Genomic DNA, 18,118 nt, shown 5'->3' with positions numbered 1-18,118 from the left:
CCAGATAGGGCTGTTTTGATTTTTTTCACATTTCTTGGTTTTGTTAAGTTTATTCATGTACAGTTGTCTTTATTAAAGAACCATGAATCACCACCACGCTGCGTTTTGGTCCGCCTCGCCTTCGACTCAAACCGTTACACAAATAACAAAATGTGTACCAGGGGGTTGGGCCCGGGACCGAGTTTGAGAAACCCTGGACGAGATGATCTGCGTAACCAAGAGATTCTAAACGCAGAAAAGAAAGAAACCAGTCGATTAAAAAAAAAAAAAAAGTTTATTGACGTCAGAAGCAATTCAGAATCTCAACAAAAAAAAAAAAAAAAAAAAGCAAATATTTCCTCTTTTATTTCTTTGCGATGACAGTGGTATTGAAATAGTCCAGTAAAATATCTTTATGACAATACGGCGAGTTGATAATACATCATTTAAAAAACAAGAAGACAACAAAACGCACGGGGCCCATCGGAAACAGAAGAACTACGAAGACCCTACATTATAACCAGGTAATGTGCTGCTGTGCACTGCTAGCTAAGGCAAATAGACCCATCGGTTTCCAAGACTAATTTTTTATTATTTTTTTTTACAAACCGCTTTAAACTGTAACAAATGGGGGGGGGGGGGGGCGTCCACAAATTGCACCCTATTCCCTATATAGTGATCTACTTTTGACCTGAGCCCTATTAGACCTTTGTCAAAAGTAGTACACGAAATAAGGAATAGGATTCCATTTTTTGGACGCAAAGAGACTGGGAGATAGAAACACAGACAGATACAGGTGACACTGTTGTAGTGTTAAACTATACAAAAAAAAGGAGACAACAACCTGTACAGCTGCAAAACACTTCTTATACACAGCGTTTACGTTTTTGGAGGGAGAGAGGAGAGAAGAGGGGGGGGGCTCTTTTTTTTTGGTAACTTATTCAAGTTTTTTATTTTGTTCTGTGTAAGTGATGCGTGAACAAGAAGGGTTAAATGCTTTATAAACAAGAAATGATAAGCTCTAACAACCACGTGGATCAACGTGGATCTACTCGTCATCGTCGTCGTCATCGTCGTCGTCATCGTCGTCGTCGTCCTCATCATCGTCGTCGTCGTCGTCGTCCTTGGTTGGGGCAGCGGCCTTCACGGGCATGCTGACGGGCACCTTGCCCTTGTTGCGATACGCAGTGATGTCCTGAGAACGGGGAAGTGGACGAGAGTAGTGGTTCACTTCATTGCAGTAAACATACAACAACTGCATCTGCAATTGACCACTTGGACTATGCATGACTAGTGTTAATAACTTGAATTGTTAGACTATGCATGACTAGTGTTAATAACTTGAATTGTTGGACTATGCATGACTAGTAGTAATAACTTGAATTGTTAGACTATGCATGACTAGTGATAATAACTTGAATTGTTAGACTATGCATGACTAGTGTTAATAACTTGAATTGTTAGGCTATGCATGACTAGTAGTAATAACTTGAATTGTTAGACTATGCATGACTAGTGATAATAACTTGAATTGTTAGACTATGCATGACTAGTGTTAATAACTTGAATTGTTAGACTATGCATGACTAGTGTTAATAACTTGAATTGTTAGACTATGCATGACTAGTGATAATAACTTGAATTGTTAGACTATGCATGACTAGTGTTAATAACTTGAATTGTTAGACTATGCATGACTAGTGTTAATAACTTGAATTGTTAGACTATGCATGACTAGTGATAATAACTTGAATTGTTAGACTATGCATGACTAGTGTTAATAACTTGAATTGTTAGACTATGCATGACTAGTGTTAATAACTTGAATTGTTAGACTATGCATGACTAGTGATAATAACTTGAATTGTTAGACTATGCATGACTAGTAATAATAACTTGAACTGTTAGACTATGCATGACTAGTGTTAATAACTTGAATTGTTAGACTATGCATGACTAGTGTTAATAACTTGAATTGTTAGGCTATGCATGACTAGTGTTAATAACTTGAATTGTTAGACTATGCATGACTAGTGTTAATAACTTGAATTGTTAGACTATGCATGACTAGTGATAATAACTTGAATTGTTAGACTATGCATGACTAGTGTTAATAACTTGAATTGTTAGACTATGCATGACTAGTGTTAATAACTTGAATTGTTAGGCTATGCATGACTAGTGTTAATAACTTGAATTGTTAGGCTATGCATGACTAGTGTTAATAACTTGAATTGTTAGACTATGCATGACTAGTGTTAATAACTTGAATTGTTAGACTATGCATGACTAGTGTTAATAACTTGAATTGTTAGACTATGCATGACTAGTGTTAATAACTTGAATTGTTAGGCTATGCATGACTAGTGTTAATAACTTGAATTGTTAGGCTATGCATGACTAGTGTTAATAACTTGAATTGTTAGGCTATGCATGACTAGTGTTAATAACTTGAATTGTTAGGCTATGCATGACTAGTGTTAATAACTTGAATTGTTAGACTATGCATGACTAGTAGTAACAACAATTGTTAGACTATGCATGACTAGTGGTAATAACTTGAACTGTTAGACTATGCATGACTAGTGTTAATAACTTGAATTGTTAGGCTATGCATGACTAGTGTTAATAACTTGAATTGTTAGGCTATGCATGACTAGTAGTAACAACAATTGTTAGACTATGCATGACTAGTGGTAATAACTTGAACTGTTAGACTATGCATGACTAGTGTTAATAACTTGAACTGTTAGACTATGCATGACTAGTGATAAAAACTTGAATTGTTAGACTATGCATGACTAGTAGTAATAACTTGAATTGTTAGACTATGCATGACTAGTGTTAATAACTTGGATTGTTAGACTATGCATGACTAGTGTTAATAACTTGAATTGTTAGACTATGCATGACTAGTGTTAATAACTTGAATTGTTAGACTATGCATGACTAGTGTTAATAACTTGAATTGTTAGGCTATGCATGACTAGTGTTAATAACTTGAATTGTTAGACTATGCATGACTAGTAGTAACAACAATTGTTAGACTATGCATGACTAGTAGTAACAACAACTGTTAGACTATGCATGACTAGTAGTAACAACAACTGTTAGACTATGCATGACTAGTAGTAACAACAACTGTTAGACTATGCATGACTAGTAGTAACAACAACTGTTAGACTATGCATGACTAGTAGTAACAACAACTGTTAGACTATGCATGGCTAGTAGTAACAACAATTGTTAGGCTATGCATGACTAGTGTTAATAACTTGAATTGTTAGACTATGCATGACTAGTTGTAATAACTTGAATTGTTAGACTATGCATGACTAGTTGTAATAACTTGAATTGTTAGACTATGCATGACTAGTAGTAACAACAATTGTTAGACTATGCATGGCTAGTAGTAACAACAATTGTTAGGCTATGCATGACTAGTGTTAATAACTTGAATTGTTAGACTATGCATGACTAGTTGTAATAACTTGAATTGTTAGACTATGCATGACTAGTAGTAACAACAATTGTTAGACTATGCATGACTAGTAGTAACAACAACTGTTAGACTATGCATGACTAGTAGTAACAACAACTGTTAGACTATGCATGGCTAGTAGTAACAACAATTGTTAGACTATGCATGACTAGTAGTAACAACAATTGTTAGACTATGCATGACTAGTAGTAACAACAATTGTTAGACTATGCATGGCTAGTGTTAATAATTTGAACTGTTAGACTATGCATGACTAGTGTTAATAACTTGAATTGTTAGACTATGCATGACTAGTGTTAATAACATGAATTGTTAGACTATGCATGACTAGTGTTAATAACTTGAATTGTTAGACTATGCATGACTAGTAGTAACAACAATTGTTAGACTATGCATGGCTAGTAGTAACAACAATTGTTAGACTATGCATGGCTAGTAGTAACAACAATTGTTAGACTATGCATGGCTAGTGTTAATAATTTGAATTGTTAGACTATGCATGGCTAGTAGTAACAACAATTGTTAGACTATGCATGACTAGTAGTAACAACAATTGTTAGACTATGCATGGCTAGTGTTAATAATTTGAATTGTTAGACTATGCATGACTAGTGTTAATAACTTGAATTGTTAGACTATGCATGACTAGTAGTAACAACAATTGTTAGACTATGCATGGCTAGTAGTAACAACAATTGTTAGACTATGCATGGCTAGTAGTAACAACAATTGTTAGACTATGCATGACTAGTGTTAATAACTTGAACTGTTAGACTATGCATGACTAGTGTTAATAACTTGAATTGTTAGGCTATGCATGACTAGTGTTAATAACTTGAACTGTTAGACTATGCATGACTAGTGTTAATAACTTGAACTGTTAGACTATGCATGACTAGTGTTAATAACTTGAATTGTTAGGCTATGCATGACTAGTGATAATAACTTGAATTGTTAGACTATGCATGACTAGTGTTAATAACTTGGATTGTTAGGCTATGCATGACTAGTGTTAATAACTTGAATTGTTAGGCTATGCATGACTAGTGTTAATAACTTGAATTGTTAGGCTATGCATGACTAGTGTTAATAACTTGAATTGTTAGACTATGCATGACTAGTGTTAATAACTTGAATTGTTAGACTATGCATGACTAGTGTTAATAACTTGAATTGTTAGACTATGCATGACTAGTGTTAATAACTTGAATTGTTAGACTATGCATGACTAGTGTTAATAACTTGAATTGTTAGACTATGCATGACTAGTGTTAATAACTTGAATTGTTAGGCTATGCATGACTAGTGTTAATAACTTGAATTGTTAGACTATGCATGACTAGTGTTAATAACTTGAATTGTTAGACTATGCATGACTAGTGTTAATAACTTGAATTGTTAGACTATGCATGACTAGTGTTAATAACTTGAATTGTTAGGCTATGCATGACTAGTGTTAATAACTTGAATTGTTAGACTATGCATGACTAGTGTTAATAACTTGAATTGTTAGACTATGCATGACTAGTGTTAATAACTTGAATTGTTAGACTATGCATGACTAGTGTTAATAACATGAATTGTTAGACTATGCATGACTAGTGTTAATAACTTGAATTGTTAGACTATGCATGACTAGTGTTAATAACTTGAATTGTTAGACTATGCATGACTAGTGTTAATAACTTGAATTGTTAGGCTATGCATGACTAGTGTTAATAACTTGAATTGTTAGGCTATGCATGACTAGTGTTAATAACTTGAATTGTTAGACTATGCATGACTAGTGTTAATAACTTGAATTGTTAGACTATGCATGACTAGTGTTAATAACTTGAATTGTTAGACTATGCATGACTAGTGTTAATAACTTGAACTGTTAGACTATGCATGACTAGTGTTAATAACTTGAATTGTTAGACTATGCATGACTAGTGTTAATAACTTGAATTGTTAGACTATGCATGACTAGTAGTAACAACAATTGTTAGACTATGCATGGCTAGTAGTAACAACAATTGTTAGGCTATGCATGGCTAGTGTTAATAACTTGAACTGTTAGACTATGCATGACTAGTAGTAACAACAATTGTTAGACTATGCATGGCTAGTAGTAACAACAATTGTTAGGCTATGCATGGCTAGTGTTAATAACTTGAACTGTTAGACTATGCATGACTAGTAGTAACAACAATTGTTAGACTATGCATGGCTAGTTGTAACTTGAATTGTTAGGCTATGCATGACTAGTGTTAATAACTTGAATTGTTAGGCTTTCGACTCTGTCAATCGCCACATTCTTATTGGCAGACTCAACAGCCTTGGTTTCTCAAATCATTGCCTCGCCTGGTTCACCAACTACTTCCCTGACAGAGTTCAGTGTGTCAAATCGGAGGGCCTGTTCTCCAGACCTCTGGCAGTCTCTGTGGGGGTGCCACAGGGTTCAATTCTTGGGCCGACCCTATTCTCTGTATGCATGAATGATGTCGCTCTTGCTGATGGTGATTCCCTGATCCACCTCTATGCAGACAACACCATTCTGTATACTTCTGGCCCTTCTTTGGACACTGTGTTAACAACCCTCTAGGCAAGCTTCAATGCCATACAACTCTCCTTCCGTGGCCTCCAGCTGCTCTTAAATACAAGTAATACTAAATGCATGCTCTTCAACCGATCGAAGCCCGCCCGTCCAGCATCACTACTCTGGACGGCTCTGACTTAGAATATGTGGACAACTATAAACACCTAGGTGTCTGGCTAGACTGTAAACTCTCCTTCCAGACTCATATTAAACATCTCCAATCCAAAATGAAATCTAGAATCAGCTTCCTATATCGCAACATGCTGCCAAACATACCCTCGTAAAACTGACCATCCTACCAATCCTCGGCTTCGGCGATGTCATCTATAAAATAGCCTCCAACACTCTACTCAACAAATTGGATGCAGTCTATCACAGAGCCATTGGTTTTGTCACCAAAGCCCCATATACTACCGACCACTGTGACCTGTACGCTCTCGTTGGTTGGCCCTCGCTTCATACTCATCGCCAAACCCACTGGCTACAGGTTATCTACAAGTCTCTGCTAGGTAAAGCCCCGCCTTATCTCAGCTCACTGGTCACCATAGCAGCACCCACTCGTAGCACACGCTCCAGCAGGTATATCTCACTGGTCACCCCCAAAGCCAATTCCTCCTTTGGTTGTCTTTCCTTCCAGTTCTCTGCTGCCACTGACTGGAACGAACTACAAAAATCTCTGAAACTGGAAACACTTATCTCCCTCACTAACTTTAAACACCAGCTGTCAGAGCAGCTCACAGATCACTGCACCTGTACATAGCCCATCTGTAAACAGCCCATCTACCTACCTCATCCCCATACTGCATTTATTTATTTATCTTGCTCCTTTGCACCCCAGTATCTCTACTTGCACATTCATCTTCTGCACATCTACCATTCCAGTGTTTAATTGCTATATTGTAATTACTTTGCAACCATGGCCTATTTATTGCCTTAACTCCCTTATCTTACCTCATGTGCACTCACTGTATATAGACTTTTTGTTTTATTTTGTTCTACTGTATTATTGACTGTAGGTTGTGTTTATTCCGTGTTACTCTGTGTTGTTGTATGTGTCGAATTGCTTTATCATATCTTTAATGCGTTATCTTGGCCATCTCGCAGTTGTAAATGAGAACTTGTTCTCAACTAGCCTACCTGGTTAAATAAAGTGGTGAAATAAAATAAAATTGGCTATGCATAACTAGTGGTAATAACTTGAATTGTTAAGCTATGCATAACTAGTGGTAATAACTTGAATTGTTAAGCTATGCATAACTAGTGATAATAACTTGAATTGTTAGACTATGCATAACTAGTGATAATAACTTGAATTGTTAGACTATGCATAACTAGTGATAATAACTTGAATTGTTAGACTATGCATGACTAGTGTTACCTTGAATTGTTAGGCTATGCATGACTAGTGTTAACTTGAATTGTTAGACTATGCATAACTAGTGATAATAACATGAATAATAACTTGAATTGTTAAGCTATGCATGACTAGTGGTAATAACTTGAATTGTTAGGCTATGCATAACTAGTGATAATAACATGAATAATAACTTGAATTGTTAAGCTATGCATGACTAGTGATGATAACTTGAATTGTTAGGCTATGCATAACTAGTGATAATAACATGAATAATAACTTGAATTGTTAAGCTATGCATGACTAGTGATGATAACATGAATTGTTAGACTATGCATAACTAGTAATAATAACATGAATTGTTAGGCTATGCATGACTAGTGTTAATAACATGAATTGTTAGGCTATGCATGACTAGTGTTAATAACTTGAATTGTTAGACTATGCATGACTAGTGTTAATAACTTGAATTGTTAGGCTATGCATGACTGAGAGAACATCCCACCTAACAGCGAACAGAGATCTATATAAACCAATCAAATTCATAGAATAACAAAAGGGGTGATGTTTGTTTACCTTCTCGTACTTCTCCTTCAGCTTTGCAGCCTTTTTCTCATAGGGCACCTTGTCTTCCGCTGTTAGGTTGTTCCACTTCTCTCCCAGCTTCTTGGCCACATCACCGATAGACAGGCCAGGGGTCTCCCCCTTCACCTGGGGTCGGAAATCAGCGCAGAAGATGAAGAAAGCAGACCTGGAGGACGGGGGGAGAAGAAGAAGAAGAACAGGAGAGAGGAAATAGAAGGGTCACTGTTTTTTGTTTGGTTGTCAATTCATCGATTGTTTGTTGGGAAACACTGATGTTTTATTTGAGTGCTAAAGGAGCTGCTTTAAATGCAGTACTTGTGTTATTCAAATGTAGTGTTATTGTTCATTGTTTTATAGTAGTAATTGTTTCATAACTTACTTTCGGCACGTTTTAACCCGACTCAGCCGGACATCCATGAATTATGAGTTTTGGAAAGGGGGGGGGGGGGGTGATTGTCTTTTACTGTCAGGCAGTACTCACGATGGTCTCTTGGGGGCATTGGGGTCCTTAAACCTCTTCTTCTTCTCTCCCTTTGGAGGAATGTAGCTCCTCATCTCCCTCTCATAACGCACCTTGTCCAGCTTGGCCAGATCCTCAAACTTCCCCTTCTCCTTGGCAGACATGGTCTGAGGGAAGCAGAAGGTGTGATCAGATGTCAACAGTTTGTTTGTAAAAGAGAGAAAGAGAGAGTGTGTGTGTGTGTGTGTGTGTGCGCCTGCGTGCATGTGCGTGTGTGTGTGCCTGCGTGCGTGTGTGCGTGTGTGATTGTGAGTGTGTGTGTGATTGTGTGTGTGTGTGTGATTGTGTGTGTGATTGTGTGTGTGTGTGTGTGATTGTGTGTGTGTGTGTGTGTGTGTGTGTGTGATTATGAGTGTGTGTGTGTGTGTGTGTGTGTGTGTGTGTGTGTGTGTGTGTCGGTTAGGTGCTACACAGTGGTAGAGGAACACAACGTAAACAAAACAATGACATGACAAGGGGTGGCAGATCAGTACGGAACAACTTAGCTGTGACACAGTTCATTTTAAACTATCTCGTACCAGACAACTATCACAGGACTACGAGTGGTACAGGACAGTGTCCACTCAAGGGTTCTGTCTCCCAACATGGCACTACCTTTGGCACACTATTCCAATTTAGTACACTACTTTCAACCAGGGCCCATAGGGTGCTGATCAAAAGTAGTGCACTATATAGGGAATAGGGTGCTATAGTAGTGCACTATATAGGGAATGGGGTGCTATAGTAGTGCACTATATAGGGAATAGGGTGCTATAGTAGTGCACTATATAGGGAATGGGGTGCTATAGTAGTGCACTATATAGGGTGCTATAGTAGTGCACTATATAGGGAATAGGGTGCTATAGTAGTGCACTATATAGGGAATAGGGTGCTATAGTAGTGCACTATATAGGGACTAGGGTGCTATAGTAGTGCACTATATAGGGAATGGGGTGCTATAGTAGTGCACTATATAGGGAATAGGGTGCTATAGTAGTGCACTATATAGGGGATAGGGTGCTATAGTAGTGCACTATATAGGGGATAGGGTGCTATAGTAGTGCACTATAGGGAATGGGGTGCCATAGTGGTGCACTATATAGGGAATGGGGTGCTATAGTAGTGCACTATATAGGGAATGGGGTGCTATAGTAGTGCACTATATAGGGAATGGGGTGCTATAGTAGTGCACTATATAGGGAATAGGGTGCTATAGTAGTGCACTATATAGGGAATGGGGTGCTATAGTAGTGCACTATATAGGGGATAGGGTGCTATAGTAGTGCACTATAGGGAATGGGGTGCCATAGTAGTGCACTATATAGGGAATGGGGTGCTATAGTAGTGCACTATATAGGGGATAGGGTGCTATAGTAGTGCACTATAGGGAATGGGGTGCCAAAGTAGTGCACTATATAGGGAATGGGGTGCTATAGTAGTGCACTATAGGGAATGGGGTGCCATAGTAGTGCACTATATAGGGAATGGGGTGCTATAGTAGTGCACTATATAGGGAATAGGGTGCTATAGTAGAGCACTATATAGGGAATAGGGTGCTATAGTAGTGCACTATATAGGGGATAGGGTGCTATAGTAGTGCACTATAGGGAATGGGGTGCCATAGTAGTGCACTATATAGGGAATGGGGTGCTATAGTAGTGCACTATATAGGGAATGGGGTGCTATAGTAGTGCACTATATAGGGAATGGGGTGCTATAGTAGTGCACTATATAGGGAATGGGGTGCTATAGTAGTGCACTATATAGGGAATGGGGTGCTATAGTAGTGCACTATATAGGGAATGGGGTGCTATAGTAGTGCACTATATAGGGAATGGGGTGCTATAGTAGTGCACTATATAGGGAATGGGGTGCTATAGTAGTGCACTATATAGGGAATGGGGTGCTATAGTAGTGCACTATATAGGGAATAGGGTGCTATAGTAGCGCACTATATAGGGAATGGGGTGCTATAGTAGTGCACTATATAGGGAATAGGGTGCTATAGTAGTGCACTATATAGGGAATAGGGTGCTATAGTAGTGCACTATATAGGGAATAGGGTGCTATAGTAGTGCACTATATAGGGAATAGGGTGCTATAGTAGTGCACTATATAGGGAATAGGGTGCTATAGTAGTGCACTATATAGGGAATGGGGTGCTATAGTAGTGCACTATATAGGGGATAGGGTGCTATAGTAGTGCACTATATAGGGAATGGGGTGCTATAGTAGTGCACTATATAGGGAATGGGGTGCTATAGTAGTGCACTATATAGGGAATAGGGTGCTATAGTAGCGCACTATATAGGGAATGGGGTGCTATAGTAGTGCACTATATAGGGAATAGGGTGCTATAGTAGTGCACTATATAGGGAATAGGGTGCTATAGTAGTGCACTATATAGGGAATAGGGTGCTATAGTAGTGCACTATATAGGGAATAGGGTGCTATAGTAGTGCACTATATAGGGAATAGGGTGCTATAGTAGTGCACTATATAGGGAATAGGGTGCTATAGTAGTGCACTATATAGGGAATGGGGTGCTATAGTAGTGCACTATATAGGGGATAGGGTGCTATAGTAGTGCACTATATAGGGAATGGGGTGCTATAGTAGTGCACTATATAGGGAATAGGGTGCTATAGTAGTGCACTATATAGGGAATGGGGTGCTATAGTAGTGCACTATATAGGGAATAGGGTGCTATAGTAGTGCACTATAGGGAATGGGGTGCTATAGTAGTGCACTATATAGGGAATGGGGTGCTATAGTAGTGCACTATATAGGGAATAGGGTGCTATAGTAGTGCACTATATAGGGAATAGGGTGCTATAGTAGTGCACTATATAGGGAATAGGGTGCTATAGTAGTGCACTATATAGGGAATAGGGTGCTATATTAGTGCACTATAGGGAATGGGGTGCTATAGTAGTGCACTATATAGGGAATGGGGTGCTATAGTAGTGCACTATATAGGGGATAGGGTGCTATAGTAGTGCACTATATAGGGAATAGGGAGCTATAGTAGTGCACTATATAGGGGATAGGGAGCTATAGTAGTGCACTATATAGGGAATAGGGAGCTATAGTAGTGCACTATATAGGGGATAGGGTGCTATAGTAGTGCACTATATAGGGAATAGGGAGCTATAGTAGTGCACTATATAGGGAATAGGGAGCTATAGTAGTGCACTATATAGGGAATAGGGAGCTATAGTAGTGCACTATATAGGGAATAGGGAGCTATAGTAGTGCACTATATAGGGAATAGGGAGCTATAGTAGTGCACTATATAGGGGATAGGGTGCTATAGTAGTGCACTATATAGGGAATAGGGTGCTATATTAGTGCACTATAGGGAATGGGGTGCTATAGTAGTGCACTATATAGGGAATGGGGCGCCAGTCAGTCACAGCTGAGATGTGTTCCATACTTACCTTCCATCTCTCAGAGCACTTCTTGGAGAACTCGGAGAAGTTGACGGAAGCTTCCGGGTGTTTCTTCTTGTGCTCCTCTCGACAGGTCTGGACAAAGTAGGCATAGGAGGACATCTTGCCCCTCGGCTTCGTTGGATCTTTCCCCATCTCAATATCGGTATCTAAAATGGCCAAGAGAGAAGGTTTTAGAAGTTATCAAAATGGCCAAGAGAGAAGGTTTTAGAAGTTATCAAAATGGCAAAGAAAAGTAAAAAAAAAAACAAAAAAAAACAACACAAGTCACATTTTATTCAGTATTTTCTGACCCCCCCCAAAAAAACACAATTTACTGCCATATATTCTGAAATGTTACCTAAATGCTTTCATGCAAACTGCAAGTGATTGGAGATCTGTCTTTTGTTTTCTGTAATGACCTGTCAGAATTGCGCGGTATCGGCTACGGGTGGCGAACGATCGAGCTAATAGTTGATTCGTAGACATTTTCTCCCAATCTCAGCCATGGAACTCTGCAGCAGCTCTTTCAATGTGAGTTCAGATATTTTTTGTCCCAACTGGTTATTTTGGAAGGTCATCCTGATCTGGTAAGAGTCCGTGTGGTTCCATAAAACCTTCCACTTCTTAATGATTGGCCTGACTGTACTCAATGTATAGGACATTTTCTTATAACGTACCCCTAGTCTGTTATCGATCTACAACTTTATCCCTGAACTCTTCTGAAAGCTCTTTGTTCTTCGTGATTGAAGCTATGGTTGAAATTCACGACATGACCGAAGGCCCTCACAGAGACAGGTGTATATTGCATTACAGGTGGAAGCCCCTTCTTCAAGGTGTTACAAATATGTGTTGCATCTGAGTTATTAGATTTGCTTTGACAAAGGGGCTGAAAACACATTTAATATTATTTGACCTTTTTTTTTATTTGGATAATTTATTTTCTATCATTTGGGTTCCCCCTTCCCCTATCAGGCTGGACTCAATAGACTGTTTCCTGCCCTTACTTACTCTTGGCATCAGAACTGTAAACGCAGCTCTCTGCGAATAAACACGTCCGGTTCTGTGTGTTTGATAGAAAATAAGTTTGTGGAAACAAACCCTGTCTGTAGGAACGTTTACGGACTGTCACGCGGAATGTGCCCTTTGCTGAAAAAACAGCCGTTACCTTTACCGGTCAAATCATGCGAAATGTAAACAATTATAAAAATAAATAGACGCTATGTTCATGCATTTTGTACAGTCTTACGTTAGTCACCTCATATTTGTGAGTTGTTTTGTTTTTAATGCAGAATGCCTGTCATTGATCACTGGAGTTTTGGCTACAGAACGTTAGAAGTTCTCATTCTACAAGGGGGAAAAATCCTTTCAACTTTGTGAAGTTCAAGTGCAGAACATGGGATACCCTTCGGACAGATTTGACATTTTTCACTATTTCACGAACTAAATCGGAAAGAAAATGAGAAATGCATAAAGTACCAGGTTTCTGATTAATTTGTGTATAATGTTACTAGTGCATTTAGCTAACTCTATAGAAATCTATTCCTTAGAAAAACAAAAACCGAAAAATCTAGAAAAAAATACCCTAAAACCACAAAATAAAGTCAAAATATGTTTCAATTTCGATTCAGCAACATTTGAAAAAAATAATTAAAATGTGGGAAAAAAATCTGGTGAAATTCCCTATTAATATTGCTGGTATGGCTGCATGTCTGTGTTGTAGCCAAGCAATGCGTTTCTATCTGTCGAGAGAAGTAGTAATGGCGCATAAGGCTTCTCGTTGAAGGAAAAAGGAGGTCAACAAACGACGGCAATATTTCTTCTTCCATTTTGTGAGAAAGCCTTCTTCATGAAAGAAAGTCGCCCTGAAATGTCTCCACCCGCATTCCCGATCGCATTTTGAATCGAAAAATATGTTGACAAAGCCCGTCAGCTTGACCATGTTTTTCCCCGGTAGATTCCTATTGCAATAGCCGTGGTGTATAGTGATACACTGGGTCTGTGCTATGCCTATGTGCGGGCTGTGTAGAGTCCTATGAGCTCGGAATGGCCGCTTGTGTCTTCATCCACTAACATGGAGAATATGGCTCCTTCTCTTTGTGTCAATGCACAGCCATTGCATGCAAGTAGAGGGCAGAGCGACCGCGGGGTACCCACCTCTTTTCAATCTGCGATTTCAACTCTTTAATTTCAACAGAAAAATACAAAAATAATGTCGTTGGAATAAGGAGAGATGGGCCTTTAATTTTCATTTTTTATATTTTACAGTTAGACACATGGTTGGTGATAAATCACGGTTTGAAAAAGTTGGAAGTGAACTGCGATTGTATGGCTGGCTCCGCAGTTACTGTCTGCCTTGTTTCCTATGCGAGTACAGTCAGCCATTACAGTAAAGCGCAGATTCCCGAGGTAATTTCTCACCCTAATTATGAGGCAATTTGTGGAAGAAAAAAAATAACGAACAGTTACAATTTTCAGAGCAAATTTCTTTCTCTCAATGTTTTCTATATTTTCATTGTCAATCTTCCCGTGGTTTCATCTTCATATGACAGGCATCACAGCCTCGCAATACACTGCAATGGGCACAAGTCTCATGTTTGTGCGCTACCTTGCTAGCCAGCTGTCCACTGAACATTACTGATTTTTAAAATACACCGCATTTTATAATAACACTGCAACAATTACCTGATATTAATTTATAAAATACATATATTTTTTTTAAATGTAGATTATTTTAGTTGTCGCCTTTTTTCAACCAGAGGCTAAATACTGTGTGCTTCGCTGGCAATTTTCTTGGTAGTTTTTGACCGGTTTCTTCGAATTAAAAAATCACATTTTTTTTTTTGCAAACCTAACATGGTCAATACATTTCAAAGGAAATTTCTAAATTGTCTTGTCATTTTTTCATCCTTACCGACACTTCTCATATATTTTTTTCTCTCTCCCTCTATCGTGTGAGATACTTACCAAAGGCTGCAGCTTGGATCTCAAATGCTCTGCAATGGCTGTAATGTGGAACACCAAAACGAATGCGATACGCAGTGTCTTGTCGCTTCTCTAACATCACTCTCGGTGGAGCTCTCTCTCTCCTCCCTTCCCATTGGCTACCGCCAAGTTTTGTGCCAGTCTGATAGGATATAACTTTTTCATTGTCCTAATATCAGACGATGCGCCATTGGCTACCTTTTGTGAAACGTCACGGGAGTTGTAAAATGGCGCGGTGATACGAACATTTTTTTTGTTGTTGCTGGTGCTGAGCTTCCTGGATGTTTGTAGAGTGGTTTGCCCATAGCATTGAGTTTCCGTGCGTTGAACACAGTGAAACGCAAATGAATGGGACAACTGCGGAGCGTTTTGGTGAAGCAACAGCGTGTTAAATGAACGGGGACAAGGTGTTGGTGGGAAATTCCCACCCCACCCCCAATGATCAATTGCAACCATTGACTATTCACACCATCCTACGTTAATTAACTGTATTAGCAAATTAAGACTTTGTTAATAGAATATATTAGGATGGTGGGTTTTAAATAGGAATGATAGAAAAGTGTTTGAAGGGACCTCTTGGTAGGATGATACAGTATATCATGTAGAAGGAATTTTAGATAATTGTGTCGTTTGTAATGAACCAATGAATGACATGGCACAGTATACACCATCATGCAGATGTATCAATGACAGTATATCGAGGCAGTATTAAGCAACGAGGTTCTTCTTTTCGACAGAAGACGGCGTTTATTATGTTATTAGTGATTGTTTAGGAGAAATACAAGATTATTTAACAAATGTTCATTACACGGTATAATCTAATGCACGTTGATAGCAGAGGGAGAGTCTATAATGAGGTTTAATGAAAACCGTAGCCAATAAAACTAAAAGTAGACAAGCAATTTTAAGACCATTTATTTTTCTATTCTATCTGTTCTCACTATAGTCCTCATTGCCACAAACGGAACAATCCGTTTTATGTGCGGTCCTCTGGCTAAATGAAGCAATGTTGACGCGCTTTTATCGGCTACAGTTCTGTCTCGAACCGTTACTTTATACCGTTATTTTTATGCTTTTGTAACTGTACGTTTTTTGTTAGAATGTTTTATTTTTTTATTTTATTTTATTTCACCTTTATTTAACCAGGTAGGCTAGTTGAGAACAAGTTCTCATTTACAACTGTGACCTGGCCAAGATAAAGCAAAGCAGTGTGACACAGACAACGACACAGAGTTACACATGGAGTAAACAATAAACAATAAACAAGTCAATAACAGTAGAAAAAAAAAAATAATCTATATACATTGTGTGCAAAAGGCACGAGTAGGTAGGCAATAAATAGGCCATAGGAGTGAATAATTACAATTTAGCAGATGATGTAGCTAAAGGCTCAACCTTTTGGTGCATCGCTGGAGACCTGCTAGAAAAACGTCGATGTCAACGCGCTGACACATGCGTGTATGTTCCAGTTCTCACGTGCGCCAGCGCTCCTATGAATAGAACTGTGTTGCGTTCCACAGGCCCGTACGGGCGCATTCAATTCACACGTATAAGGTCAATCCGTGCATTGATTGAAGCCTAACTTAAAAGTGAAATAAAAACAATCATATGTCATTAAGAAATATAATATTATTTAGATTTTGACACATTTTGACAGATTTGATTGGACCTTTGTAGATAGCGCTATATTCCATACCCTTTATACACCCTTTATATCTTTGTATCACAGTGAATGATGTTTTTTCTCATTCCTTAGTCCCTCAAGCTCAAATTCATCATCATCATCATACCAGTAACCTAAGACCCCAGCCCCATTTTGTCACGAGGCTGAGAGAAAATTGTGCAGTTTTAAAGCTAATTTCTAGTCATTAAAATAATAATAATAATGGTTTATGGGTGATGGTGATAATCATGCTTTCCTTCCACAGTCTGATATTCATTTGCTTTTTTTTTTTTAGCAAACCTTTGTAGGCATCATCATCTAAAATGAAACAGCCCTGGATTTACAGTGTTCTGCTACAATCAATCAATCAATCAATCAATCAAAGTATCAGTAAGGAATCCTGCTTTATATTCACCAGGGCCTGTATGCAGACTATGTTGCCTGCAGTTATGCCAAACGTCTCCATTGTCTTGGGAGGTAGGTTTGGTTACCCTCTCCATTGTCTTGGAAGGTAGGTTTGGTTACCCTCTCTATTGTCTTGGGAGGTAGGTTTGGTTACCCTCTCCATTGTCTTGGGAGGTAGGTTTGGTTACCCTCTCCATTGTCTTGGGATGTAGGTTTGGTTACCCTCTCTATTGTCTTGGGAGGTAGGTTTGGTTACCCTCTCCATTGTCTTGGGAGGTAGGTTTGGTTACCCTCTCTATTGTCTTGGGAGGTAGGTTTGGTTACCCTCTCCATTGTCTTGGGAGGTAGGTTTGGTTACCCTCTCCATTGTCTTGGGAGGTAGGTTTGGTTACCCTCTCCATTGTCTTGGGAGGTAGGTTTGGTTACCCTCTCCATTGTCTTGGGAGGTAGGTTTGGTTACCCTCTCCATTGTCTTGGGAGGTAGGTTTGGTTACCCTCTCCATTGTCTTGGGAGGTAGGTTTGGTTACCCTCTCTATTGTCTTGGGAGGTAGGTTTGGTTACCCTCTCTATTGTCTTGGGAGGTAGGTTTGGTTACCCTCTCCATTGTCTTGGGAGGTAGGTTTGGTTACCCTCTCCATTGTCTTGGGAGGTAGGTTTGGTTACCCTCACCATTGTCTTGGGAGGTAGGTTTGGTTACCCTCTCCATTGTCTTGGGAGGTAGGTTTGGTTACCCTCTCCATTGTCTTGGGATGTAGGTTTGGTTACCCTCTCCATTGTCTTGGGAGGTAGGTTTGGTTACCCTCTCTATTGTCTTGGGAGGTAGGTTTGGTTTCCCTCTCCATTGTCTTGGGAGGTAGGTTTGGTTTCCCTCTCCATTGTCTTGGGAGGTAGGTTTGGTACCCTTAGTCATACAGAACAGTGAAAGGGAGACACTGATTGTGGCATCTATCAGATTTTGCCATAGGAATACATTCTAGCACAGTGCTATAAACAAATAAAGGGGAAGCAATGGATGATACTTAACATTTGAAAAGGGACATGTCACAGTCACATCTTTGAAACAAAGAGAAATTGTCAATGGAGCCGGCCCTCATAGACACTGATCTACGATTAGTGTAGCAATTCCACCTCTC

The 18,118-nt window shown here is 39.0% G+C and overlaps 1 protein-coding gene across 1 annotated transcript; it reads right to left on the bottom strand.

The window, feature by feature from the left end:
• Positions 1 to 257: 257 nt before the first annotated feature.
• On the bottom strand, positions 258 to 15,050 carry LOC110533266 (high mobility group-T protein). The gene is made up of 5 exons (XM_036989535.2): positions 14,899 to 15,050; positions 11,941 to 12,101; positions 8,483 to 8,628; positions 7,993 to 8,167; positions 258 to 1,174 (listed from the first exon to the last, which is right to left on the bottom strand). The coding sequence occupies exons 1-5, from the start codon at positions 14,993 to 14,995 to the stop codon at positions 1,028 to 1,030; spliced, it is 726 nt and encodes a 241-aa protein (XP_036845430.1). The 5' UTR covers positions 14,996 to 15,050; the 3' UTR covers positions 258 to 1,027.
• Positions 15,051 to 18,118: the final 3,068 nt, after the last annotated feature.

This window comes from Oncorhynchus mykiss, chromosome 10 (assembly GCF_057628025.1).
Source record: "Oncorhynchus mykiss isolate SJ-2025 chromosome 10, ASM5762802v1, whole genome shotgun sequence".
NCBI lineage: Eukaryota > Metazoa > Chordata > Actinopteri > Salmoniformes > Salmonidae > Oncorhynchus > Oncorhynchus mykiss.
Note: the sequence above shows the minus strand (reverse complement) of the source record. Positions and strands in the feature narration are given on the sequence as shown.